Source organism: Phytophthora cinnamomi (assembly GCF_018691715.1).
Source record: "Phytophthora cinnamomi strain GKB4 chromosome Unknown Contig16, whole genome shotgun sequence".
NCBI classification, from domain to species: domain Eukaryota; phylum Oomycota; class Peronosporomycetes; order Peronosporales; family Peronosporaceae; genus Phytophthora; species Phytophthora cinnamomi.
In genome coordinates, this window is record NW_027150949.1 from 995,043 (window position 1) to 1,021,838 (window position 26,796).

Sequence of the window (26,796 nt, forward strand, 5' to 3'; positions counted from 1 at the left end):
GGCGCGCGGGCGCTACAGGGCGCGGTGGCGGGCGGCGAGCGCACCGGCGGTTGGAGACGGATGTGGGGAACCGCGCGCGAGAGGAATGCGGACTGCGCGTGCGCTGGGCGGCACGCGGCGAGCGGATGAAGTAGCCCGATCGTCGGCGGGGGTAGAGGGGCGACCCTGGATGAGAAACAGGTGGTAATGACAGGTGTAGCCATCGCAAATGACAGGGGAAAGATGTAGCCATCTGACGGACACTCACTTGGCTACATTGTAACGGCCCTTTGTGTGTCGCTTCGTGCGCAATGCTGAGTGTGGAGACGAACAGGATGAAGCGCGAGGTGGGGAGTTGTGGTGTTATACTGCAGAACTTATAGCTTGTGTGGTGGTGGTGACCGTGGCATGGTGGTATTTGTACTTACACTGTATGGTTGGTTGGGCAGTGCGAGTCGTGCGCTACTCTTCGGGACGAATTGGTGAGCCTGCGAGATGCGAGTCAGCGGAGAGCTCAGGGGGACCACGACCAGTGCGTCGCCATGTTCCAGAAGATGCAGCAGCTAGTGCGGATGAACGAGGCGATGGCACCCCGCAGCAGTCGAATTGACGTGGGTGAGAGCAGGTCGACTCGGAGCAGCGATGGTGAAGTTGAAGCATTGGAACGGCCCGACGTTGAAGTCGGGGAGGATCGGGAACAGGTGCAAGCGCAAGTCCAGCGCCTGCAGGCCATCGTCGTGCAGCAGGCGAAAGAGATTGAGACGCTGCGAAGAAGACAGCGAGATACCATGGCGGATGGTCGGGTTTGGCCTGCAGCTACTAGCTGTGTGGACAATCAGGTTGAAGGAAGGGATTCGATTTCAGTCGGGGACGGTGATACAACTGGTAACGACTGTGATGATGGCAGTGTCGAGGCCCAAACCGATTATCGGTCAGCAGCAAAGAAGCATGTGAACCAACTGCGCAAGCTTCCCTTGACGTCACTGCGCGCAGAACTCAAGCGGAAGGATCTCCAGCTACTGCACTTTCAGCAGCTGGTTGCGAAGCTGGAGACGCGACTTGGACAGATCATCGACAGGAAACGATCGATGGCGCAGAGCTACCAGCAGACAGCTCGAACGCAACAAGCGCATCTAAAGAAGTATCTAGCGTACATTCGACAGCAGACCGCGGAGAAGAAGGACCTGGAGCGGCAAGTGCGCGAGCTGAAACAGTATGCCGACGTACTGGAGAAAAAAGTGGTTAGCACTTCGGCCAAATTCATTAATTAAAACGGGCGCTAGACTACGAGCGGTAGTTTACTGGGTAGAGCTGGGTAAACTTTAAACTTTACCCAGCTCGATCGAAGATTATGTAGCAAGTCGTAATAAATAACTAGGAGATCGGCTTTGCTCAGAAACTTTGAAAGATGCACGGCTATAGCAGATTCTTCATGCTACCTTTGGGGGAGAAAAAACATTACGTTTGTATTATCTAAAGTCCAGGCTTCGTACGAGCCCTATCATGTGCAGTGAGACCCAAGGCGAATGTCACCCGATGGCTGCTTCAAGCAGACGTGAACGCAGCTTACTTTGCCAAGTAGATTTGCTACCGTGATCACTACGGTAGGGTGTCTCACTGAGACTCTCAGAGCACTGCCACGCCGTGCCGTGGACGAACGCAATAGGGCTTCATAAGGAACTTCATGTGAATGGATTAATACTATGAGATGGCCTAGGCTTCGAGTCCAAGTCGCTTGAGCACTTCCTCCATCGTGTCGTTCTTCTGGATGTTGCTGGCGTTCTCGCAGATCTTGACGTAGGCGTTGAAGAGAGCGTTGCCGACCTGCTCGTCGACCTTGTGGGCCAGCGAGTAGTTGAACGAGTTAACCGTCGACAACCAGATCGTGGACGAAGTGGCCACGAATGGGATGGCGCAGAAGGCGAACATGTCGTCCACTGTGAGCTCACCGTTGGAAGCCAGGATGTGCTTGGTCTTGTAGATGTAGCGTCCGAGGTTGGAGATGGTGGCGTCGCCCGTGCATGAGCTGGGAATCTTGAAGTCGCCGAGCAGGTCGCCGACCTTGGGCTTGATCAGCATGCGGTCCATGAGGAAGCACGGCATCGCCATCTCCAGGAGCTTGTCGCCCTGCGCAGCCATCTGTTGCTTGGATGTCCGGGCCAAATCCCAGAACTTCTCCGTCTTCATATTCACCCCGTCGGCAGCCAGCCACTGCAGGGGCGTGTTTGTCACGTAGAGCCCCACCTGCCTCTCCTCCGCGGGCTCCGGCACACGCTGGCGCATGTTGTAGCAAATGTCCGCCACAAAGCGGAACGGGCCATCAGTCTCCTCCGTGCCGTTGAGCTTCTTGTCGACCTTGCTCGCGTGGTAGAAGGCCAGCACCAGCATCGGGATCAGAGCTCCGCCAAGCGTGACACCCTCGTCCTTGCACTTGCGCAGGGTATCGCGCATGTTGGTCGGGTTACCCGCCTTACTGAGCAGCGTGGTGCTGTTTTGCTTGAACGGGATGCCAAAGTCCTGCTGGTCCCCGCGAGGGGTCAGCACCGGCTTGAACACCTTCATGAAGTTGACGAAGGCCGAGCCGCCGACAAAGGCGAGCATGGTCTTGGCCACGGGCTTGAGCCACCAGGGGCTGGTGAACCACATGTCGTAGAGCGATGGCCGCAGCGGGAGCTCCTTGACGGGCTTCACCGCTTCGATCGATAGCAGCGCCACATCCTCGAGGGTGTCGTTGACGAAGATCATGCCGGAGTCGCCGTCCGACATGATGTGGTCCGAGAAGAGGAAGAAGCGGGCTTTGCTCTCCGCGCGGTTCACCCACACCGTGAGGTAGAACATGAATTGCGTGAAGCGGTCGAACGGCACGTGGGTCTCACTCTGCACGAACTGGTTCCAGTTCTCCCAGGCGGCCACGTCCTCCTCCGAGTCCGAGACTTCGCGCACGCGTAGTAGGTTCTTGGTGGCCACGTCGTCCAGCTTGATCTGCGGCTGCACCTCGGCCATGAATTCCTCGTCCTTGAGCACCAGCGAGCGCAGACGCGGGTGGCGGTTGAAGGTGCGCATGACCGCCGTCGGCAGGTAGCGCACCAGTTGGTCCATGTCGCCGCTGATGGCGATGGCGTGGCAGCACTTGACGGACACATCGGGCTCGGCGATGCCGAAGCGCTCGATGGCCCGCAGCGGGAAACGGCGCTTGGTGGGGAACTCGCGCTCGGCCGACATGCAGCTCATGGCCAAGGTCGAGTCGAGTTTTCTTCGGTCGGGCGAGGACTTGCGCGGTGCTAGGCAGATTCGAGTGTGGCCGAGCCGAGAGAGATTTAAGGCTGATCAAAGGCTGTGACGCAGCGCCGTCCAGGCTGGCCCGACACAGCTGGGCGGGACCGGAGACCTCGACACCTCAATGCTGCAACATGGACTTCCCGTGGTGGTGCTGGCGGGATTGGGTCGTGCACGAGATGGTGTCGGGCTCAGATACGTGGAGGTCCGTGGGTTCCGCGCCTCCGCCGGCTTTTCTGCTGCGGACTCGTGCTCGTCACGAGGACAAACCCAAGAAATCGGTCATAAACAAGAAAACGAACTTGAGAAGAGATGATGGGGTAAGAAGGTCGAGGTGCTGTCAGGCTCGACTTGGTTCGGTACCATACAAAGCGCCGATCAGTGGTGACAGCGAACTCGAATAGGACAGTATTGAAGTGCAGCGCGTCTGCAAGCAGTCCCGATGGATAGGCGATGCAAACGAGGCTACTGCTTGCTGTAGATCCGCAGCCATGAGGAGTCATCATTGAGGGCTCATCGTGGTGAGACCATGAAGATACTTTTTGCAATTTTCGAGCAATGGTGCGGCGCTCCAACTTATTGTTACATGTGGAGTCTCCACTGGAGCACCAAGGACTCACTGCAGAACTGAGAGTGTATGGCGGTCCGTGCAAGTTCCAATGTGCACCTTGCGCGTCGACGGAGGAATCGTCAATTTGTGTAGCCAAGTGTCACAAGTACCTTGCAGAGCCGCGGCACCGCAATGCAAAGTTGACGGGTTGCGCGCGAATAAAATCTGATCTAGAGCCTGCAAGAACCCCGCATATTCGAGTTTGAGAGTAGACAGCGACTTGGATCGGTTGCGCTCTTGGAAACCGTGAATGTGGGATTCCTTCCCCCACGGTGCGGAAATGCTCTTAGCTGCGTGTATTAATACATGACGTGTACCTGGCGACAGTAACCTTCGGTTTTGGCGACTAAACCTGCCACCTGTCGACGGATGGTACAGTACACGTATTTGGCGTTGACAATTGCGCGCACGGACCCGGTGGCACTGTCGTGTCACCGACAGGGACTGAGGTTAGCAATACACAGCAAGCAGTGTGGTCTGTTTAAAGCAACAGTAACTTAAAAATTACTGCACCTCTAAGTAGGCGTCAATTCAACTCGGGTGGCCAATTCAATGCCCCCCCCCCCCTCTTTCCTCCCTTGACGTCGCCTCAAATGACCATTAAATGAAATAAATGTGAAAAGAGTCGACCTGCAAGTTTTTTTCGTGGAGAAACAATACCTTGATGATATCATGTGGGGGCTCCTAGTGTCCCTGTGGGTAAGGCCCACAAAGTTCAAGCATTCCACTTAGGATCCGAGTCTCGCGCAGAGTGACACCCGATACAAACGCCATGCAAGTTTGTTTCCGACCTCCGGCGACCTCCACTATACCCCTGGAAACCCCGAAGTCACGCCCACAATGGAACTCCGATTAACCTTTGCGCATCACCTCAAGCCGCCGTCGCAACGATCTCAGGAAGGAATACATCACTAGGAATAGTTTAGGGTAACTCGCTTAGACGTCAAAGCGCCAACTTCCAACACGCTTCGAAATAAGTGCCAAAATATACGCCACCAGGGCAAGTACCTGGGGCCTTCACGAAGATATCGTGATAGTGCAGGTTGCACTGCATCGGTCAACGATAAAGTGCAGCCACCACTGTACCGTTTCTAAAAATAATCATTGCAAAAGCATTTCAATTATATAATTCAGGAATTATTACCTGCTTTTGGGATCGTAAAAATTGTATTGAGCTCGTTGATGTTACAATTATCGCGCAAGCCTCGAGCAGCGCTCGATCCGCAGTCGCACTCCGCTATGTGGACGCAGGGCTTCGCGCGTGCGCAGCTGGAATATTGCTTAAAAAGTAGTTATCCCATTTAATATGATATAATAATGTATTATACGTTTTAGTTATTTAAAATATATTAAATAATGATTGCATTGTACAGCTGAAAGGCGTACAGTAAACGGCGTCAATAATCAACGCGTAAGCTTGCACCCGCGCGAGCAGCCCCCCCCCCCCCCGCGCTGCGTCTACATCAGCGCGGACCATGCGCAGACAGAAATGATCATTCGCAAATTTGCTGTAGGTTATCGTCTTTAAGTTCGCAAGCGGGCAGGTATCCAAGGAATCTTCGCAAAAGGACATTATAGGATACTGTATACATGTAACGCTAGGCAACTCGATTGAGGTCAAATGCATGTAACGCTAGGCAATTTGATTTAGATGTACTTATGAATGTTTGCGGTTCCTACTCACCCACTAATCAAGTCTCCTTGCGGGCAATTTGTGATCCCTGAATCTATGTCGAACATTGTTTTTGACGCGCTCGTTTCCCGATTGAGACAGTCGCCAATCAACCACGCAGTGCCCACGTGCGCTCTGCTTTCTGCTGTGGTTAATAACGATCATGGTGAGCATTCCCGACGCAGAGCATCGCGACGTTGAGGAAAGTCTAACGCCTCGGCTCAGTGATACGTCCTCTTGCTCCATCTACTTCCCACCCGAGAATACAAACAAGTCGTCCATCTACACTGCACTGCAGTCAAGTGAGACGAAGCACTCATTCCGCGAGCAATGGGACGAGAGCGTGGGCCACGGCGTCCGCCGACTCGTGCGCACCGTACGCCAGCATGCAACGGCGCCCTCCGTCTCGGTCGCCGACATGACCGACAAGCTCCGACACGACGTCAAGGACTCCGCGCGCTTCTACTGGCAGAACCTGCTCGTGTTCCAGCGCGAGATGCTCTGCGGCGTGGCGGCCATGCTGCTCATGATCCCGGAGACCGTGGCCTTCAGCTACGCGGCCAACCTGGACCCGCTCAACGGCCTGTACGCCACGGGCTTCCTCGGCCTGGCCGTGAGTCTGTTCGGCGGCGTGCCGGCCACGGTGGCGGGCGCGGCGGGCGCCGTGGCCATGGTCATGCCGACCATCACGAGCGGCACGGGCTCGCTGGCCTACCTGACGTACGAGGAGCGGCTGCAGCACCTGTTCGTCGCCGTGACCATCGCGGGCGTGCTGGAACTGCTGTTCGGGCTGCTGGGTCTGTCCAAGCTCTTCTCGATGATCCCTCGCACGGCGCACATCGGCTTCTTGAACGGCCTGGCGCTCATGATGTTCATCTCGCAGAAGACGACGATCGAGGTGTGCAAGAACGACTCGATGCGCTTCGGAGAGTGCGAGATTGCGGGCGACCTCGAGTGGATGAGCGCGTCGTCCCCCACGACGTGGGTCACCGTCGCGCTGGTGCTGGTCACGATGGCCATCATGCACTACTTCCCCCGGGTGCCGTACATTGGCCACTTGATCCCGCCCACGCTGGTGGCGGCGCTGATTGGCGTCGGCTTCGAGTTCGGCATCAACCGCCCGTTGCTCGGTTATGACGTGCGCACCATCGGGGACACGTCTCCTCTGAACGGCGGACTGCCGACGTTTGCTCTCCCCAAGTTCGGAGACGTGCAGGATTGGGGCGTGGTGCTGTCCACTGCGGCGAGTATCATGGCGGTGGGGCTGTTCGAGTCGCTCATGACCCTGCAGTCGGTGGTGGACCTGAAGAAGGAGCAGCTCTCTCAGACGGCCACGCGCAAGGAGTGCATCGCGCAGGGTATCGGCAATGTGTTGTGCGGGTTCTTTTCGGGCATGGGTGGCTGCTCCATGATCGCTCAGTCCAACGGCAACATTTTGAACGGAGCTCGGCATCGATTGTCGTCGTTTATGGGCGGCGTTTGCACGTTCCTGGTTGTGTTTTTCGCCAGCTCGGTGATCGAGCGTGTGCCCGTGGCGTGTCTGACCGGCATCCTGTTCGTGATCGTGATCCACACGTTCTACTGGCCGTCGCTCAAGCTCATTTTCCGCGTCAAGATCACGGACGCCATCGCCATCGTGCTCGTGACGGTGCTCGCGGCGGCGATGAACCTGGCCATTGCCGTGATTGTCGGCGTCATTTGGCAGTGCCTGGTGAACGGCTGGCAGAGTGGCCACCTCCTCACGTTCCGCACAGGAATGGAGGTGGTGCCCGTTGTGAATGCTCAGGACCGCGCCGTAGAGCACGAATTGCTCACGAATCACGAGGAGGCCAAGATCTACTACATCAAGGGGCAGCTTCTCTTCTCGTCGGTGGCTTCGTTCCGCGAGTTCTTTGACGTCCTCCACGACCCGAGTGTGGTCATTTTGGACATGCGCGACTGCGTGTTCGCCGACTTTTCAGCTGCTGCGGCGCTGCGTGAAGCTGCTATGCGGTACCGTGACGCAGGCAAGACGTTGGTGGCTCGCAACCTCGACCCGCGGTCGCTGGAAATGCTGAACCATGACTTCGGTTGGGACTCTGTAGAGCACATCCAGATCGCGACGCCAGCCACAGCCACGAACGGTGACGACCTCACCAAGAGTACGGTCGACAAGGAGCGTGCGTCTCGTTATTCGCACGGTTCTCAGGTGTCTCGTGGTTCGTTGCACCAGCTTCACATTCCGTCGCCTTGCGAGGCGTCGACGCCGTACCGCCCTGCTACCAGGTCGTAAGTGTTTTATTACCTCGTGGAGGCCGTGATAATTCTGTCGTAATTCTAATCCCTTCCCGGACCTAATTATGCCTTGGGTTATCTAATTCTCGTGTTAATTCCGGGTTGTCCGATAGATGCTGAATTAGGGATGGTGATTCACCATTGGTGAAAGAAACTGAGGCGGAATAACCGTGTTCGAGGAAAAAACGGTTAGCTACCCACTACTCCACCCCCCGTAGTCCATCAGAATTAGCTTTTGGCCGACATTTTCCGACCGAAATGATCACCAAATTTGTTATGGTCAGCGGGCAACATTTTGCGAAATGGTTCAGCTGTTTGGGTGAACCATTTCCGAAAGGACCAACCATTTCTGAAATGGTCGAAATGGACAACCATCCGCAACGGCATGCTTCCCCTCAGTCTTGAATCATCCACCGCAGCACACACTCGGAGGCCAAGACAACCGCGGCAACTTACCTTTCGACCGCGTGCAACAAGTGCGGACGTTGATGTAGCCTGCCACTCGTGTTCCTTTGATGATCCATGCCTGCGGTGGGAGACGCGAGCCACGGCTGTTGCACTCGAGTGTTGCCTCGAGCGGGCTTGTTGTCAGATAGAAATGACCAGTCATCTCATATCGGATCGGGTGATATTTTAGAAACGGTTTGGTCATCCAAGTGGTGATATTTTTCACACTATTTGCCAATTCTGACACACCCAATTATAAAAATTAAAATATATGTATTTAATATACATTCCATCTTTTTATTTATGGAATGATCATTTTTAGCAAATGACGTTTCAAATAATACAAATTTCAGACACGCTTTTATATCGTTGGTTATTGCGGATTTCATAAAGTAAAATCGTTTTTTCTCTCTCGATACATCTAACCAAATAAACTCTTTTACAAAATAGGCACGCATGTGTTAAAACGATAGGGCATGCTGCTTACGACCTGGTAGCAGGGCGGTACGGCGTCGACGCCTCGCAAGGCGACGGAATGTGAAGCTGGTGCAACGAACCACGAGACACCTGAGAACCGTGCGAATAACGAGACGCACGCTCCTTGTCGACCGTACTCTTGGTGAGGTCGTCACCGTTCGTGGCTGTGGCTGGCGTCGCGATCTGGATGTGCTCTACAGAGTCCCAACCGAAGTCATGGTTCAGCATTTCCAGCGACCGCGGGTCGAGGTTGCGAGCCACCAACGTCTTGCCTGCGTCACGGTACCGCATAGCAGCTTCACGCAGCGCCGCAGCAGCTGAAAAGTCGGCGAACACGCAGTCGCGCATGTCCAAAATGACCACACTCGGGTCGTGGAGGACGTCAAAGAACTCGCGGAACGAAGCCACCGACGAGAAGAGAAGCTGCCCCTTGATGTAGTAGATCTTGGCCTCCTCGTGATTCGTGAGCAATTCGTGCTCTACGGCGCGGTCCTGAGCATTCACAACGGGCACCACCTCCATTCCTGTGCGGAACGTGAGGAGGTGGCCACTCTGCCAGCCGTTCACCAGGCACTGCCAAATGACGCCGACAATCACGGCAATGGCCAGGTTCATCGCCGCCGCGAGCACCGTCACGAGCACGATGGCGATGGCGTCCGTGATCTTGACGCGGAAAATGAGCTTGAGCGACGGCCAGTAGAACGTGTGGATCACGATCACGAACAGGATGCCGGTCAGACACGCCACGGGCACACGCTCGATCACCGAGCTGGCGAAAAACACAACCAGGAACGTGCAAACGCCGCCCATAAACGACGACAATCGATGCCGAGCTCCGTTCAAAATGTTGCCGTTGGACTGAGCGATCATGGAGCAGCCACCCATGCCCGAAAAGAACCCGCACAACACATTGCCGATACCCTGCGCGATGCACTCCTTGCGCGTGGCCGTCTGAGAGAGCTGCTCCTTCTTCAGGTCCACCACCGACTGCAGGGTCATGAGCGACTCGAACAGACCCACCGCCATGATACTCGCCGCAGTGGACAGCACCACGCCCCAATCCTGCACGTCTCCGAACTTGGGGAGAGCAAACGTCGGCAGTCCGCCGTTCAGAGGAGACGTGTCCCCGATGGTGCGCACGTCATAGCCGAGCAGCGGGCGGTTGATGCCGAACTCGAAGCCGACGCCAATCAGCGCCGCCACCAGCGTGGGCGGGATCAAGTGGCCAATGTACGGCACCCGGGGGAAGTAGTGCATGATGGCCATCGTGACCAGCACCAGCGCGACGGTGACCCACGTCGTGGGGGACGACGCGCTCATCCACTCGAGGTCGCCCGCAATCTCGCACTCTCCGAAGCGCATCGAGTCGTTCTTGCACACCTCGATCGTCGTCTTCTGCGAGATGAACATCATGAGCGCCAGGCCGTTCAAGAAGCCGATGTGCGCCGTGCGAGGGATCATCGAGAAGAGCTTGGACAGACCTAGCAGCCCGAACAGCAGCTCCAGCACGCCCGCGATGGTCACGGCGACGAACAGGTGCTGCAGCCGCTCCTCGTACGTCAGGTAGGCCAGCGAGCCCGTGCCGCTCGTGATGGTCGGCATTACCATGGCCACGGCGCCCGCCGCGCCCGCCACCGTGGCCGGCACGCCGCCGAACAGACTCACGGCCAGGCCGAGGAAGCCCGTGGCGTACAGGCCGTTGAGCGGGTCCAGGTTGGCCGCGTAGCTGAAGGCCACGGTCTCCGGGATCATGAGCAGCATGGCCGCCACGCCGCAGAGCATCTCACGCTGGAACACGAGCAGGTTCTGCCAGTAGAAGCGCGCGGAGTCCTTGACGTCGTGTCGGAGCTTGTCGGTCATGTCGGCGACCGAGACGGAGGGAGCCGTTGCATGCTGGCGTACGGTGCGCACGAGTCGGCGGACGCCGTGGCCCACGCTTTCGTCCCATTGGGAACGCAGCGAGTGCTTGGCGTCCACGGGCTCCAGAGCCGTGTACTGCTTGGAGCCAGCATTGGTATTGACATTGGTGTTATTGTTTGTGGGAGGGAAGTAAATGGAGGCCGCGGAGGCATTGCTGAGGCGCGGGGTGAGTCCCCGCTCGACGTCACAAGGAGACTTGACCATTGTGCGGGGTATGAGCTGAATGGAGACTGACCGTCGAATTGCCGAAAAATAACGGCTGTTCAAACCGGGTGAGTGTCCGGAGTCTAACGCCCCAATTGATGGATGATTATGCGACTAATGGGACTTTTGGAAAGGGACATAGCGGTGTATAAGTCGGGCTGGTACTTCAATGACACGACCGCCAGAAAACGCGTTCTTGTGCACCACTCGTTACTTCAGAAACAGCTCGTGAAGTCGTTGTGCGGCCGAGGCAATGGAGGCGAGGCAACGTGGCGCTTAGTGGGCAAGACAAGTATTAATACATGGAAGCTTTTAGTAGCAAACTTGCGTTGTTGCGTCTTCACTGGAGCAAGCGCTCCGAGGCTGATAGTGGGTGGAGTGGCAGCGCATAAGGCCGGGGGACGCATCCCCGACCGTCGATCATTGCGACAGTGTGGGAAAGCCCTGTAATTTCGCTTCACGCTAAGGACGGTGAGCTACTGTACGGCGGCATCGTGTACTTTTAACATTTTCTGGTAGGCGTGACTTTTGTTCGTCGTCAGGTTGCTAGACGCCATCATCTTCCCCTCGAGCTCGGAGGAAAATCGATGTTGGAGCAGCAGTCCTTGCACCGTGTTGCGTTGCCCTTCACAAACTCTTTGCAGTAGGGGCACTGTTTCTTGACCAAGAAGTTGCGCTTGAACACCATCTCAAACACTGCACCACGGAGCAACAATCCTCGTATGAGCCTTTCCTGTCCATTTTACCGCTCGCAAAATATATTATGAACGTTGAGCTCACCTTTCTTGACCGCAAAAAAGAGGAAGATAGCATTGATAAGGAAATCCATGACGTTCTCCGCAAACAAGCCGTAATTGATAGTTACTGCGCCAGCATCACGCGCTACTAACCCCAACGGCGCCGTCAGTACAACACTCTTGCGAGTCACAGCCTGTGAAGTAGTTGTTACCTTGCTTCCAAGTCTGCCAGGTCTGGTTGGTGCACCCAATTGCGCTGGCAGGACATCTCAGGGGCCAGTAGTAGTTGGCAAGACTTCGTTCTGCAGCAGGAAATCTACCGTTAGAATGCACTCATCGACGCATACACGTACTGCGAGTTGGCTGCTCCAAATCGGATACTGTACCAGATAAAAGACTCGTGATTGGCGACACGATGTCTACAACAAACGAGTTAAGGATGGCTGAGAACCGTGCGCCGAGCATGAGGCCCACCGCCATGTCAAGCATGTTGCCCTGCTGAATGAAGTCTTGGAAATCAGAGAGCAACGCGCGGGACGACTCGAGCTCATGGGTTGCGATATCTTGCATCCGACCGAGTAGCGACGTGCTTTCAGGCGGTGGTGGTGGCGGCGCGAAAGGATTCCAGCGTGTGATAGCAGTTAACTGCATCTTGGAGACCGAATAGTTTCAAAAGTGAGAGCTCAAGAGCTACCGGGAGGGCGCCGAACGGGAGAGAGGTATTGAACATTCGCACGTGTAGCCGTTGCGAGTCACTCTCAAATACTTGAGGCAGGAAGTAGCGTCGACGATGCGAGTACAATTGAGCAGAGTCGCCTCAAACAATTCGACGAAGATGCACAGCAATTGATTTTGAAATTATGCAAATGAGATCACGGCAGCTTCAAGCATACCTCACTCACCCTTTGTCCTTTCCACCAGCAAGCCTATGCCACAGCGGTTGCCGACCCTCCGTCGGAGTCCGAGTCCGAGTCCGAGTTCGAGTCCGAGTCCGAGTCCGAGTCCGAACTTCCATCTTGCAAAGGGCAGGGCAAGAATCGACTCGTGATTTCCCGCCACATCGGAATGCCGATGATGCGTGTGCCGTCCGCGATGTCCTGGAGGATGGAGAAGCACCGCGTGTGGCCTTTGACGCCGAAGTTGGTGCGAAACAGGTTGGTGTAGTCGTCGACAGGGCCGATGCACTCGCCGTGATGCACGCACGCGATCATCTCCATTTGATCTCTCGCAGCCCAGTCCTGGAAGCCGACAATTTGGGCAGCCTCAAACAGGGCAATGTGCCAGAGTCGCACTGAGTCATCGTCCTCGGTGCCCTCGGAAATCGTCGGGAGCAGCGGATCATTTTTCTTCTTGTGGGACTGTGGAGAATCCGCGAGGAGCGAAATCACACTGAATGTGTTGGAATCCTTGCAATTCTGGTACATGTTGGCCAGCCCGCCGCTGATGTCGTAGGTGTAGCTGTAGCTATTGAGGTCCTTGGCGTCCACGTAGTCGGCGTACTGGTACGGCAGATCTTTGAAAAACGGGTACAAGATGTTGTTCGGGTCCTGCCACACGTTCACGTACGTCTTGCCGTCGTTCGCCAATGCTCGCATGGTGATGTTGTCCGAGCCGCTGAAGTACCCGCCATTTGATCGGGTACAGGACGTCCAGACCCGCGGATCGCTACTCTTGTTCTCTGCAGACAAAAAAGTTGTTGCATCTCCGATTTGACACTTGAAGTAGATGGTTTGGAGCAAGTCGATGAGCGAGTGGTGCGAGTAGAACACTGGATCGACCGGAGCTTGCAAGTACGTCATCACCCCTCCCGCTGCGTTGTGAATCGTATCTGAAGATGACAAAACTCAATCAGTTAGAGCTGACAATAAAATAAAAACACAGGGGCTGCGTACTGTGAATGCCTCTCTCGACCGCAGACGTGAAGCTTCCCGAGTCGCTGTACGTGAATACTTGCTGGTACACCGACCCGAAAGACGCTTCGTTCGGATACGTAGTAGCGCTCAGGTACTTGCTGCGGGTCCGAAGAATGCAGTGAGCGCAGCCCGTGTTGTTGCCGCAAAAGCGATAGGCGGGGCCTTGAGTCACGCAGACCGTCCTGATTGAGTAGGGGATATAGACCCCGTAGACCGACAGCGTTTTGCTCACTCCGATTGACGTTCCGCCGAAGTCTGCAATGATGGGGGAGCAGCCTTCAAGGCTGGAGCAGTTGTTGCTTGCCTGGCGAGCGGACCCCGAGAGGTGGTCCCAGTAGGGCAACGTGATGCATTGGTACGCGGCGTTGAGGCTGCGCAGCATGTTCTCGTAGCCCAGCAGCAGCATCCGGTGCCAGTAGATGAACACGCACGACTGATGCGCTTCCAGTCCCGTGAGCTGCTCCGTGTGGATCTGCACGAACTTCTGGTGGAACCCTCGATCCATCGCGAGTCCGACAGCCTCAATATACAGCGACTTCTCCGAGGCATTGAACGAGTCCCACGACTTGCGGATGCGAGGCAGCGAGCAGGACGTTCCGACTTGCTGTCCATTGACATCAAAGCCACCAAGACAAAGCAGCGTGGCTACCAGCCACAGAGCGATCGACTGGGAGGATGGCATGCTTGTCAACGATGCCAAAAGGATAATGACACGCAAAAAATGACACGCCTAGGGATCCTCGTGGCCGTTCGATCCTGGATCGCGCGACGGGTGGCGTCGAAAAGGATCGTCGAAAGATCGACGGGTGTGAAAAGGATTTGGCAGTGGGGTCATCTCGAAATGCAACGCACGGAATGGCTTACTCATCCACATGACATGGAAAACTACATTGAATTTTGAGTTAGTTGATTCACTTACACCTTGGTCTGCACCGTCGACAGTCGAGACATCGAGGATGGAGAGGTTTGGCCCGAATACGGCAGATCGCGCAGCAGGCGCACAGCCTCCTCGACCGAGATGCTCGGGTCGTTGGCCAAAATGCGCTTGATGATGTTCGTGGAGGCCACGATGTCGTGCAGCCGGCTCTTGGCATTCGCGATGGCGAAGCGCACGCCGCGCACCGCCAGCTTCTCCTGCATGTCCGACAGTACCTGGATCGTCGTAGCGTCCAGGTCGTTCATGTTGCACATGTCCAGCACAACCCCGCGCGTGGTGATACCGTGCGCCTGGAGACGAACCATCTCGCGTTCCGCGAAGAGGGCCACGCGCTCGCAGTTGGCGAAGTACAGCGAGCTGTCGACACGAATGGCGATGACGTCGCCCAGGTCGTGCGCCTCCGAGAAGAGCTCGCGGTCGACAAAGCGGCCGTTGTCCAGCTCACCGAGGATCACCACGGGCGACGTCTTGGTCTTCCACATGAGCGCCAGCACGGAGCAGATGATGGAGGCGATAAGACCGTCAAGCACGCCCAGACCCAGCGTAAGGATGAACGACGCAGTCCACACCACGAACTCGTCGCGCTTGACGCGGTAGAGCCACTTGGCCTCCTTGAACTCGACCAGCGAGTAGCCAGCAACAATAATAATCGATGCAAGCGTCGCGCTCGGCAGGTAGTACATCGCACCGGTCAGCGTGTACAGCGCAAGAATCACAATCAGCGTCGTGATGATCGACGAGAGCTGCGTGTGCGCGTTCAGCAGGTTCACGGCTGTACGGGACATACCGCCCGTGGGGGGCATGGCCTGGAAGAAGCCGCACACGACGCTGGCGATACCGAGACCCGTAAGTTCCTGGTCACAGTTGATGTCTTCGCCACGCTGAATAGCTAGACGCTTGGCCATGGCGATACTCGACATGAACACTACCACGACCACAGTCAGCGAGTTGTACAAGATCGTTCCGAAGCGGTCACCAGCGATGAGACCCGAGTCGAAACCATACCAGGGCACCTTGGGGTCGGGGAACCCGCCGGGGATCGTGCCCGTGAGTTTCAGGCGCGACGAGCCAAGCGTCCAGCCGATAATGCCGCCGACGATGCACACCACGAGCGGGCCGAGGTCACAAATCGTACGCACGATGAATATTCCCAGGAGCTTGGCGGTGGACTTCTTCGGAGGTTCTTCCGCCAGGTTCTTCTCCGCAGCTTCGCTGATAGGAGTGTAGCTGCGCCGCTGCCGCGAAGTCTCCATGCTCACATATTGTTGATCTGTAAGCGAGAAGCCATGGCTGTGGGAGACCTCGGCGTTGTTCACCACGGGCGTCTGGATCTGCTCCATCTCCTCGGCCTTGGTGTGGGTCTCCGGCTTATCCGGTTCGAAGAGCTGCATGAGCACGGGCGACGGGAAGAAGCGCTTCTTGAAAATCTTGACACCGAACAGGTACGCGATGGAGATGGCCGCCACCGCGAACGCAGTCAAGTTGGTCTTCCCAATGTGGTTGAAGATCTGGTACACCGTCTGCGGCGGGTAGTCCTGTGACGCGAACTTGATGCCCAGCGCGTTGGAGAACTGCGACAGCATGATGAGGATGCCACCAGCCGACACGAAGCCGCCCATAACCGGCCGCGAGAAGAAGTCGGCGAGCTGGCTCAGGTTCAGGATGCGCACGATGAGCAGAATGCAGCCACTCAGGAAGGCCATCATGATGCCGGTGGCCACGCGCTCGTCCTCGTCGTCGATGTCTTCCAGGATGGTTCCGACCAGCAGCGACACCTCGGACCCGCTGGAGACCGACAGCACCGTGCTCGAGCCGAAGATGGCGTACACCAGCGGGGCCGTGGCGGCCGTGTACAGGCCGTGGTGGGCCGGCACGTTCATGATCGTGGACAGCGACACCTCCTGCGGGATGAGCATCATGGCCACCGTGATGCCGGCCACGATGTCGAACTTGAGGTCCTTGGCCATGTTGTAGTGCGGCAGCCAGCGGAAGATCGGCGCGTAGTGCTGCAGCTGCTGCGTCCACGTTTTCTTGGGCAGCGCGAAGCGCTCGCTCTCGCGGTGGCCCGTCAGTTGGCGCACGCACGCCGCCATCTTGCTAAGGAGTCTCGACTTCGACTTGAGCTGCGCGCCGCAAAAGCTGGAATGGCATGGCATGTGACTGCAGGATCGATGTGCTCGGTCTCAGCTCCGCTTCAGCTTGGCGCGGAGAGACGTGGCCACCGCAGACGACTAACGCGACTGGGACACGCGCCGCCGATGTTCGGGAGGGATCAATTCGGTTTGACGTGTCATGCTCGCCAATGGCGGCGGCGGATGCGGTCGAGGTGGCGGGGTGGGATCCGTGCGTGGGTGCCTGACGGAGGTTGACCGTCAACTTGACGGGGGACCAGCAGTGCAAAGGCGGAGAAGCATTTGTCATGCGGCAGCCTGCAGACCTGTCCTCGAGCAAGCAACCGCTCACTGCTGCTTGGTCCGCAGTGCGCTCGCAAGCGCGGATGACCGGTACATGTACCTCGCTTGTCGATTGCATGTGAAAGTCGCCGAGGTCTCCACCGCCGGACATGCAGGTGCAGTCGGCGGTAATAGAATCGAAAGTGCAGTCCGTCAAAGTTTGGCATGCTTCTGATCATCAAACGATGCCAATCCGGACTGCGATGCCAAGCGGGACCCGACGAGCAACGCTGCAGTTTGCAGACAAACACGCGTCCGCGGGCGCTTCTCAGCCGACGCCTCCATTCGTTGGGGCTTCACCTCAAGTCAAGTTGTCGGCACATGACTCGCCTTCAACGGAGACTGTCGGACTGCAGTCGGCAGTGATGGACAGATGGTGCGGACGGTCTCAGCTGGTCTTTTCAACGCCGGAATACGGCAGCGTGTGTCAACGCTGTCGCGGGGTGTCATTGGCGTGCGCTGTCGCCAATGCGGGCGCCCGAACGCGGCACGTCGATTTGCGTGGGGCCAGTCTCAGCCTCCGGCTCACAGAAGCTGCCTACAACTCAGCACGGAAATCCTTCATCTGGCAGAACGAGGAAGCAAGTGGCAAGTCCTTCGTTGCAGCACTTGTTACCGCCGCCGTCATCCACCCTTCCTATCCACCGCGCGCATTGCGCGGCGAGTCAATATCCGAGCCGCACTCCTTGCACCGTGTGGCGTCTCCCTTGACGAACTCCTTGCAGTACGGACACTGTTTCTTGACTAGCACGTTGCGCTTGAACACCACCTCAAACACTGCAAAAAAGAAGTATAACATCAACCTCCGAAACATCTACAAAACCCCAGGTTCTTCTACGGCACCCACCTTTCTTCACCGCGAAGAAGAGGAAGACGGCGTTGATGAGGAAGTTCATGACGTTCTCCACGAACAGCCCGTAGTTGATGGTCACCGCCCCGGCGTCCCGCGCTTTTCAATTCCACAATAAAACATAACGTCACCATTTAGAGTACTGTCCTCAACGCACAAAATGGTACAGTACCTTGCTTCCACGTCTCCCACGTCTTGCCCGTGCACCCGACGGCACTCGCGGGACACCGTGCGGGCCAATAGTAGTTGGCGAGGCTGCGCTCTGCATCAGAGCAACAACAATGAAAATATACTTTTGTCATTGGTACACTGTTGCACCTACACCGAATCTACCCTCTATATACTGCTCGTCCTATTGAAGCTACCCGAGAAGAGGCTGATGACTGGGGACAGGATGTCCACCACGAACGAGTTGAGGATGGCGGAGAAGCTCGAGCCCAGGATGAGGCCCACAGCCAGGTCGATCATGTTGCCCTGCTGGATGAAGTCCTGGAAGTCGCCCAGCATGGCGCGCACTCCCTCCACGTGAGGCATCGAGTACTCTTGCACGCGGCCCAAGAGCGACGTGTTCTCGGGCGGAGGTGCGGGCCGCGGCGCGGAGAAGTGGAAGGGATTCCAGCGCATGCTTGTCAACTGTAGCGCTGGAAGGTCGCAATGCTATGTGGACCCTCAAGCGACAACGGAGATGTTGCAGAAACAGGGTCCGAATCAGATCGTACTTTGACTGGACTAGTTGAAGTGTGAAAAAGTAGGATAATTATCATCTTTTATTTATTTATTTTTTAGATAGCCGCTACGTCAGGTCGCCAAACCAAGCACTCAAGCCACAGTATATGGAGTGGCTGGACGGAAGGGTTTGGATCGTGGAGTGTACGAGTAGTGTCTGCTCCCTTAGTGCTGGGGAGTTCATTGCAGCGATGGTTCTCTCGACGGAAAATCAATGCAGTCATCCGTTTACAAGTAGAGTGACAAGCGCGATCCCTTCACTAAACTTGTAGGAGATTAACTTTCGTATCCGCAGCAGCAAACTGATGGATAATTGATCACGTGTCCGCATAGCTGATCCTCTGATGGTATGCAGGTGCTATCCTGCGCTGGGTGGAGTGCTGATATCTGAACCGCAGTTCTTGCATCTCGTGGCGGCTCCCTTCACGAACTCCTTGCAGTAAGGACACGGCTTCTTCACCCCCACCTTGAGCTTGAACACGAATTCGAGAGCTATCACCACGATGCTGGTTAGTTATTTGACACGGTGCTGCAAATTCACAGCAGTTCACGAACCTTTCTTCACAGCGAAGAAGAGGAAGAGAGCGTTGATAACGAAGTTCATGATGTTCTCGATAAACAGTCCGTAGTTGATGGTAACGGCCCCTGCGTCTCGAGCTGCAAGCCAACAGCGAAGTCAGAAGTCGATTCCGTTGTGCCAAATAGAGCTGTCACCGTACCTTCCTTCCAGGTTTGCCACGAGTCACTTGAGCATGTAGGTGTCGTCGACGGGCACCGCAACGGCCAGTAATGGTTTGCGATTCCTCGTGCTACACAACCATCAACCCAGTCAATGCTACGCCATCAACGCTGCCCTCGCACTCGTTTACCTGTGAAGAGGCTGATAATCGGCGATAGAATGTCCACGACGAGAGAGTTGAGGATGGCAGAGAACGACGAGCCGAGGATGAGACCAACCGCCATGTTGAGCATGTTGCCCTGCTGGACGAACTCCTGGAAGTCGGTGAGCAACGCGCGAGTCGTCACAAGCTCCCTGTTCGCCAGCTCTTGCACCATACCGATGCCACCTTGCATTCGATCGAGCAGCGAGAGGTTCTCGGGCGGCGGAGGCGGCGGAGCAGCGAACGGGTTCCAGCGCATGGTACTAGTAGTTGGTAACTAAGGTATGGGCTCAAAGGAGAGAGAGAGAGTATGAAAGTGAGGCGGCAGACTGTGTGGTCTCCACAATTGAATCGTTACACGGCAGAGGATCAAATTCGTCGACAGATGTCGAACTTAACCCCTTTAATCGAGCAGTACCAGGAGCCATGTTATCGTGTTAGGTCTAGCTAGGTGTTGTTGCACCGGGAGATTCAGTATGTACTATTATACTTTGAGTCTTTTCTTGGCAAAATCCGCCTTCATCAGCTTATTTAGGCCTTGCACCACGTATAGGTTGCATTTGTCATTGGCTAAGTTCAATGCCACGTTTACCTTAGACGGGGACGTATCTGGTTTGACCGCAAAGTAGAGGAAAACGGCGTTGATGAAGAAGCGCACAACGTTCTCGATGAAGAGTCCGTAGTTGACGGTGATGGATCCGTGGTCTCGAGCCATTTGTGGGGTCTCCCACGTCTTCACTGCCGCAGTCCTTGCGGTCGTTGGGGGTACCTCGCCATGGCGTAAGGACGTAACCGTAGTAGTTGAGAGTCTCATCTTGAGACTGAGAATCTGCGAGAGAATGTCCACCACCAGCGACAAGAGATTCGCTGTGAACGACATGCCCATGATCATACCGATGGCCAGGTCCACGATGTTGCCGCGCTGGATGAACCCCTTGAAGTCAAGCCAGTCACGAGCGCGTGCAGTTGGACTTGCGGCGAGATTGACTGGATGTGGTTCGTCACTTTGTCCAGCAACTTCTCCATGTCATCTACCGATATGGAGACGCGCTTGGCATCATCCGACGCAGCGCCATTCTGCCTGCGTCGATTTAGGGGCGGGAGGTGAAGGCGGCGCAGTCTCCAACGAAGACTGAAGACTCTTCATTCCGTCAGCAAATTCTGTTAACTGGGGACGTCTACCCTTCGCCTCACACTCGCTACTTCCAGGCCCAGCTCAATTTGGCACCAACTCTGTACAACTTCCGCACACTTGATCATTACAACAACATTTATCTATGTAGACTGCCTTGGTGCCCCCCTGCTAGATGCTGTGTAATCGGGTGGCACGCGCTAACACTTGATTTTCATCCGATGGCATTTCTTCCTCACGAATGGCGGTGATGGCTTCGGTGAACCCGATGCGAGCATCGCTGTGCACGATGCCCACGAGGAACTCCGACGTCTCAAGCAAATGCTGGAGACGGTCTCGCGCGTTCACGATAGCCAGCATGATTCCTTGTCCCCGAAGTTCCGCCTTCAAATGCTTCATCATCTGGATGGTCGTGGTATCCCAGTCCATGATGGAGCCTGCGTCAATCACCACGCCACGAACCAGGACGCCTTCCGTCTCGTGGCGCTTGCGCACCTCACGCTCCACGACCCGCTCAATGTATTCGCAGTTCGCGAAGTACAGAGCGCCTTCCACGCGAATCGCCACGACATCCGACAATGGACGCGCCGTATCTGGGAACAACTCTAACTCCACAATCCGCTTCTCGCCAGTTTCCTCGTCAGTAACCTCGCCTAGCATGGACACGGTCGGACGACGAGTCTTGTAGATCACAGCAATGAGCGAGCAAAAGATGGAGGACAGAAGCCCAGGAAGTACACCCAGCAGACACGACAGCACAAATGATGCCAGCCACACGTAAAACTCGTCGCGCTTGACACGATACAGCCACTTCGCTTCCTTCAGCTCGATGAGCGAGTAGCCTGCGACAATGATGATGGAAGCTAGACTTGTCTTGGGCAGGTACGCGAGAGCTGAAGTGGATGTGTACAGCACAAACACCACAACCAGCACTGCGATGACACTTGCGAGTTGCGTACGCGCGTTCTGCATGTTCACCGCAGTGCGGGAGAGACCACCGGTGGAAGGCATACCTTGAAAAAAAGATCCAACAAGGTTGGAAAAACCCAGCGCGATAAGTTCCTGGTTCGGTCGGATCCTGTAGCCTTCTTTAATTGCGAGACGCTTTGCCATAGCAACACTGCACATGTACGAGATGATGGCAATCGACAGTGTGTCGATGAAGAGGTGATACAGACGATCAGCCTCGATAATGTTCGTACTCAATCCGTACCAAGGCCTCGTAGGCGATGGGTATCCACCGGGAACATCTCCAGCCAGTGCAAGGGAACCCTCCGGAGCCAAATAGCCCACGATTCCACCCAGCAGACACACCATAAATGCACCCAAATCACACACCAACCGCAGTGCAATCAGCACAGCCATCTTCGAGCGCAATAGGCGAATCGACGTCGACGACGCAGCCAGCATGCGTCCAGTAAGCGCAGTAGTCGAGGTCGCCGATTCCGATCCGGTTTCTGACTTCGCAGGCGATGCAAGTGCCTTCACTCGTCTTTTCATTTCAGCTTCCGCCTTGGCCTCTGCCTCATCATCGTCAGGATTAGTGTCTCCGTCACGGTTGCGTCTTGGTCTCTCCACCTTAGGATGCGTTGGATTCACTCTGGGTAAAGTTCGCGCGCCTGTTTCATCTGAGCTAGAGCGGTGCATTCCAGTAGCCGAGGCACCATCAGGGCGGGTGCCAAAGTCCAGCGGTCTCTCAATAGTAATGTAATCTTCATCCGAAAGCGAAAAGCCCACGCCTTCGTCGTCCATACGTCCGTGTCGCGTACTACGCGTAATCGCATCCAGGTCTCTCTGACGATTCGAGCGCGCAAGATCTAGGTCATTGTTGCCAAGATCTCGGCTGTTGCGGGACGACGACCCCCACGGAGACGACAGCATGTAGTCCCGACGTCGCAGCGAGCCCGTCGTGAACACAGCGGGCAAGTCGGCCCACCTTGACCCCCTTGGCGACACCGTCACATCTTCCACACCCAAGTCGGCCTCGTCCTCGCTTCTCTTGGGCTGTCGTTTCTTGTTGGGCTTGGGGACGTCACCCAGCTCAATATCCCCGCCGAAACTTCCCACCGCTTGTCGGTCGTCCTTGGCGTCCTGACTGTCCTCGGCTTCATCCTCACTCATGTCACTCTGCTCTCCATTGGAGCTCATGCTCATGGACAGTTGGTTCAGCGCCCTAGACGTCTCGATGGCGAACTGGTCCTCGAACTCCTCCTCGACGCTGGCCAGCTCTCTAACTACGCGTCTTTTGAGCTCGTGCATGCCCACCAGCACCAGAATCGAAAAGGTGCCGAGCGCGAAGCTCAGCGTATTGAGATGTGGTAATTGCTCCATCAGATCCAGCACCGTCAGCACCGGGAGGTCCTTGCTCTTGATCTCGAGCCCCAGCCATAAAGACACCTGGGACAGCATGATGAGCACACCCCCAGCAGAGATAAATCCACCCATAACGGGCCTGGAGAAAAAGTCTGCAATGACCCCCAGTCGGAACATGCCCATGAAGAGCAGCACTACTCCACTGAGGAAGCTCAACAGGATGCCCGTGGCGATGCGTTCCTCCTCGCTCTCGACCTTCTTGATGGCTGAACCCACCAGGAGACTCACCTCGGCACCGTTGGCTACACTCAGTACCCTCGAGGTACCGAAGAGCGGGTAGATCATGGGTACAACCGCGGCCGTGTATAACCCGTAGATCGGGGGTACGCCCATGATGGCTGCTAGGGATACCTCCTGGGGTACGAGCATGAGCCCGACCGTAACCCCGGACACCACGTCGAACTGCAGGTCCTCGCTCAGGTCGTAGGCCGGCAGCCACTCCAAGATGGGTACATGCTGCTTGAGGAAGAAGAGGAACCGCTGCCGGGTTACGTTCTGCCGGGCCTCGCAAGCGGACGCCCAGAGCGCCGCCAGCGCCGAGGTTACGCACGCGAGCGACAGCTCGCTGGGGTCGGGAGACGGCGGGGAAGACGACGACGCCATCGCGAGGCCTGCAGAGGAGCCCCACTAGCTGAGAAGCGAGCGCGAAGGGCGGAGCGAGCCTTCAGCTGTTAAAGGACTGACAACGTGTCTGCTGTCTCTTTCGGATGTGCGGAAAGAATGTAGCCATATTGCTCCAAAAGAGGGTACACTGTGCCAGTATGGTACAGCGTACCAGTAGCCATCGTCCAACATGGGTACACACTCTTCATATCGGTAACGAGTCATCGAGCAGACCAGACCATCAAGGCCGCCCAGGCAAGCGTCCGAGCGCCCATGTCCAACGTCAGCATCAAGCAGGAGCGGGTGGTCTCCAACGGCAGCAGCACAGCAACCGCCGCGGCTGCTGCAGTTGATGTCGTGGCTCAAGAGGTGAGGTCACGGCATTTAGCGTTAGTACTTTGCTACGTTCGACATGGCTTCACTGAACTACTATCCTGCCGTCTAGTTGTCGGCCGCGTACCAGGCCGCCGTGCCCGAGGACGAGAAGGAGAAGACGAACCTGCTGTTGACCCACGCGTGCAGCTGCGACGACGCGCAGTGCCGCGACCCGGAGTTCCGCCTGCTGTGCGCGCACATGAAGCGCTTCCTGCGGGCGGCCTGCTGGGCCTCGCACAGCGAGCGCTGGCGGTCGTACCCCATCGCCACGGCCGTGGTCGAGCTCTTCACGCACCACGCGCTGCACTGCCAGGCGCTGCAGTGCAACGTGCCCATGTGCCGGCAGCTCCGGGGCCAAGTGCTGCTTTAATACTTGTTGCTCGCGGTGAAATGGCTACATGTATGGATGAGATGGCTACACGGTCTAACTCGGCGCACACGCGCAAGGAGATCGAGAACAAGCGGCGCATAACTCGGTGCGACCGACTGTGGCTAATTGTAATAGTGGGTGCCTTTTATTATTGTTGTGTTGTGGATCACCTCCTGTTGGCATTTCTGCAGCATAAAAATACTTGTTGCGCTTTGACCAGGAACGAGTATCGGTGCAAGTTGCTTTCAGTCACGTTGTCAAGCGCGAGATGAATCCCCACGTTCCCACTGCGACAGGCCCGAAAGCCAAAAAGTGGTCGAAGAACCCGGGGTCATCGCATCTGCTGCGAGGTGTCAAGAGTATCGCCTTGGAGGTGGATGAAGAGGTGAGCCGACCGCAAACATGCCCCACTCCGACGTTAACGCCGCACCTTCATTGGAATTTGAACAACTCAGCCCTCGATATGCTGCCGAAGAACCAAGTTGAAGAGCTGTACGGCTTGTTCCAGTTTTACGACTCCTCTACGACTGGAGACGCGTTGCCGTCGATTAACTGCACGCGATTCTTGGAGATCCTGCGAGACGCTCGACTGCTGAGCGACACGCGCGGCAATAATGACGGCAACTCCAGTGACGTTGAGCCGCTGATGGAAGGCCTTCAGATTGAGAGCGCTGAGAGGGTGTTCGCACAGGCTGTCATGGGAAAAATGCGCGTTTACTTGGACGCTGACGATCAGCCAGCGCTGACGTTCTCGCTCTTTTGCGGTGCAATCATGAACTGCGCGATGCTGCTGCTTCCGTCAGAGCACCCTGCTGCTGCGCTACATCAGATTCTCCCGACGCTACTCGCGTGTTCCATCAGAAACGAGAATCACACACCAACGGTAAAGGGGTTACTCGGACACCTCCCTGCCGATGGATCACTGTCATTTTGGGTGCCCGAGGAAGCACATGCTCCGCTTTCACAGCCAGAAGACGCTGACCAAGACTTCCGAGACCTGCCATGTTTCCAACAGGTGATTGCAGAGTGTGAGAGCGACATGGTTGTTGAGGGGCTCAGGCAGGAGAAAGTGGCAAAACTCTATGAAATTCCTGATCGCCTCCGCGCAAGCTTTGAGCAAGACACGATCGAACTCATCGCAGACAAGTTCCGTGTGTATGACGTTTCTGAAAGCGGTGTATTGCCACGCCACGAAATTTTTGCTCTCCTTTCGGGCTTGGGTAACCGTGCTGACCTTCCTGATCCTTTCTCGGTGCTGCCAAGGTTACTTGCTTCTAATAATCCCATTGGTAGCGATCGCAGCGGCGGAACCAGTAGTGGGGGTGACATGACACTAGCAGAACTTCTCCTAGCTATCGAGATTAGTCGAGAGGCCAAACGACATTCATCCGCAGCACGACTTGCATCGATGAAAATCCTTTTGAGCCGGGCAGCTACAACAGCCAGGCGCAGTCTGTTGGCGGTTGGAAACGCGGACAATAACAGCCAAAGTGTGCTCGATGTTCCTACACAAAACAAACGCGGCAGCACCGACAGCTCCAAGGATGTAAAAGGGCGCGGACGGAGGCGTGGTGCCTTGAAACCGCGCAAATCAACGCTAAGCCAAGCCTCCGAGTGTTCAGGCGCAGATGGTCCAATCCGTGCGTCACTTAGTAAACCCGTTCGCGGTTCCAAGGCGTACCTTACACCTTCGAACAGAAAGAAAACGTTGCTTCCCAGAAGGTCGTCATCAATAAACAGCAAACAATCCGAAGTCATGGAAACCATAGCTGCTGATTTGCGTAACGAAGATCCTGAACTCCAGAAACAATCAGTGCTCAGTGAAGGCGATCCCCCGTTGAACGTTGCTAATTCCAATACTAACGATGGCACGAGCACTCTAGAGGCAGATTCTGAAGCGCCCCCGTCGAGTATCATTACTGTTGCAATGTATGAACCCCCAAGTTTGATCAACCGAAAAACAATCCGGATTTTCTTGCTGCTGGGTGGTGAGCACGATGGTGCCATTTGCTGCACCATCTCACTCGTGCTCGCCACCAAGGAAATCACTGAGAACGAGGGGATTTTTTACGCAACAAGGCCAAGCGAGACTACTCGAACAATGACAGTGTTGCCGATACAGAAAACTTTGATGACCGCGCTGCGGATGCTCAAGAAGCGTGTGTTAATCCGAATGGAGAGTGGTTTTGAGCAGCGCCCCGCAGATCAGCTTGACGTCGTGGATAAAATGCTGCGAGATCTGAACAAGCGCCAACCACACTACAGTAGCCCCATTATCAAAACTGTGCGAGAAGCTGCAGTGATGCCATTTAAACAAAGCGTTGGTGTTACTCCCAGTGCTCGTCCATCCGAGATTGCACGTCGTATTTCCTCGGCTCCCTCAGGACATACCCGCATGCTACCAATGAAACTTCCACCCCATGCAAAGCGTGCCCACCTGAAGAACAAACTCCCAGACAACTACAGAGATCTCCTTGCAACGTGGCAGGTGTCTCGAGACAAGTACAAGTGGATCCACAATGTGAATGCGGCGTCACCTCTTAAGCCGGCTTTGTACTCTCATAACCAAGCGATGCCCTGTCGTAGC

The 26,796-nt window shown here is 56.0% G+C and overlaps 11 protein-coding genes across 13 annotated transcripts; 3 read left to right on the top strand and 8 right to left on the bottom strand.

Moving 5' to 3' along the window:
• Positions 1-290: 290 nt before the first annotated feature.
• Positions 291-1,250, top strand: IUM83_02466 (uncharacterized protein; the record flags this gene model as incomplete). Its single annotated transcript, XM_067926388.1, has 2 exons — positions 291-326; positions 429-1,250. The coding sequence occupies 2 exons, from the start codon at positions 291-293 to the stop codon at positions 1,248-1,250; spliced, it is 858 nt and encodes a 285-aa protein (XP_067796683.1).
• A 442-nt stretch (positions 1,251-1,692) lies between these two features.
• IUM83_02467 (Serine/arginine-rich-splicing factor SR34) lies at positions 1,693-3,210 on the bottom strand (the record flags this gene model as incomplete). Its single annotated transcript, XM_067926389.1, has 1 exon — positions 1,693-3,210. The coding sequence occupies one exon, from the start codon at positions 3,208-3,210 to the stop codon at positions 1,693-1,695; it is 1,518 nt and encodes a 505-aa protein (XP_067796733.1).
• Positions 3,211-5,700: 2,490 nt separating this feature from the next.
• Positions 5,701-7,809, top strand: IUM83_02468 (Sulfate Permease (SulP) Family; the record flags this gene model as incomplete). Of its 2 annotated transcripts, none has more annotated exons than XM_067926390.1 (1): positions 5,701-7,809. In XM_067926390.1, one exon carries the CDS (start codon positions 5,701-5,703, stop codon positions 7,807-7,809), a length of 2,109 nt encoding a protein of 702 aa, XP_067796540.1. The 2 variants fall into 2 exon arrangements, with proteins under 2 accessions (XP_067796540.1, XP_067796539.1); XM_067926391.1 differs by having other exon boundaries at positions 6,559-7,809.
• A 932-nt stretch (positions 7,810-8,741) lies between these two features.
• On the bottom strand, positions 8,742-10,859 carry IUM83_02469 (Sulfate Permease (SulP) Family; the record flags this gene model as incomplete). The annotated part of the gene is made up of 1 exon (XM_067926392.1): positions 8,742-10,859. The coding sequence occupies one exon, from the start codon at positions 10,857-10,859 to the stop codon at positions 8,742-8,744; it is 2,118 nt and encodes a 705-aa protein (XP_067796731.1).
• Positions 10,860-11,415: 556 nt separating this feature from the next.
• IUM83_02470 (Large Conductance Mechanosensitive Ion Channel (MscL) Family) lies at positions 11,416-12,085 on the bottom strand (the record flags this gene model as incomplete). Of its 2 annotated transcripts, none has more annotated exons than XM_067926393.1 (4): positions 11,416-11,555; positions 11,640-11,741; positions 11,809-11,898; positions 11,983-12,085. In XM_067926393.1, 4 exons carry the CDS (start codon positions 12,083-12,085, stop codon positions 11,416-11,418), a joined length of 435 nt encoding a protein of 144 aa, XP_067796757.1. The 2 variants fall into 2 exon arrangements, with proteins under 2 accessions (XP_067796757.1, XP_067796756.1); XM_067926394.1 differs by having other exon boundaries at positions 11,640-11,744.
• A 437-nt stretch (positions 12,086-12,522) lies between these two features.
• Positions 12,523-14,191, bottom strand: IUM83_02471 (uncharacterized protein; the record flags this gene model as incomplete). Its single annotated transcript, XM_067926395.1, has 2 exons — positions 12,523-13,424; positions 13,489-14,191. 2 exons carry the CDS (start codon positions 14,189-14,191, stop codon positions 12,523-12,525), a joined length of 1,605 nt encoding a protein of 534 aa, XP_067796487.1.
• Positions 14,192-14,424: 233 nt separating this feature from the next.
• IUM83_02472 (Sulfate transporter 4.1) lies at positions 14,425-16,539 on the bottom strand (the record flags this gene model as incomplete). The annotated part of the gene is made up of 1 exon (XM_067926396.1): positions 14,425-16,539. One exon carries the CDS (start codon positions 16,537-16,539, stop codon positions 14,425-14,427), a length of 2,115 nt encoding a protein of 704 aa, XP_067796699.1.
• A 997-nt stretch (positions 16,540-17,536) lies between these two features.
• Positions 17,537-18,373, bottom strand: IUM83_02473 (Large Conductance Mechanosensitive Ion Channel (MscL) Family; the record flags this gene model as incomplete). Its single annotated transcript, XM_067926397.1, has 4 exons — positions 17,537-17,676; positions 17,747-17,848; positions 17,922-18,011; positions 18,115-18,373. 4 exons carry the CDS (start codon positions 18,371-18,373, stop codon positions 17,537-17,539), a joined length of 591 nt encoding a protein of 196 aa, XP_067796440.1.
• A 460-nt stretch (positions 18,374-18,833) lies between these two features.
• Positions 18,834-20,071, bottom strand: IUM83_02474 (Large Conductance Mechanosensitive Ion Channel (MscL) Family; the record flags this gene model as incomplete). The annotated part of the gene is made up of 5 exons (XM_067926398.1): positions 18,834-18,967; positions 19,031-19,132; positions 19,195-19,284; positions 19,345-19,633; positions 19,949-20,071. 5 exons carry the CDS (start codon positions 20,069-20,071, stop codon positions 18,834-18,836), a joined length of 738 nt encoding a protein of 245 aa, XP_067796430.1.
• Positions 20,072-20,659: 588 nt separating this feature from the next.
• Positions 20,660-23,464, bottom strand: IUM83_02475 (Sulfate Permease (SulP) Family; the record flags this gene model as incomplete). The annotated part of the gene is made up of 2 exons (XM_067926399.1): positions 20,660-23,067; positions 23,128-23,464. 2 exons carry the CDS (start codon positions 23,462-23,464, stop codon positions 20,660-20,662), a joined length of 2,745 nt encoding a protein of 914 aa, XP_067796609.1.
• A 273-nt stretch (positions 23,465-23,737) lies between these two features.
• IUM83_02476 (histone acetyltransferase p300-like) lies at positions 23,738-24,209 on the top strand (the record flags this gene model as incomplete). Its single annotated transcript, XM_067926400.1, has 2 exons — positions 23,738-23,833; positions 23,910-24,209. The coding sequence occupies 2 exons, from the start codon at positions 23,738-23,740 to the stop codon at positions 24,207-24,209; spliced, it is 396 nt and encodes a 131-aa protein (XP_067796432.1).
• Between the last annotated feature and the right edge of the window lie 2,587 nt (positions 24,210-26,796).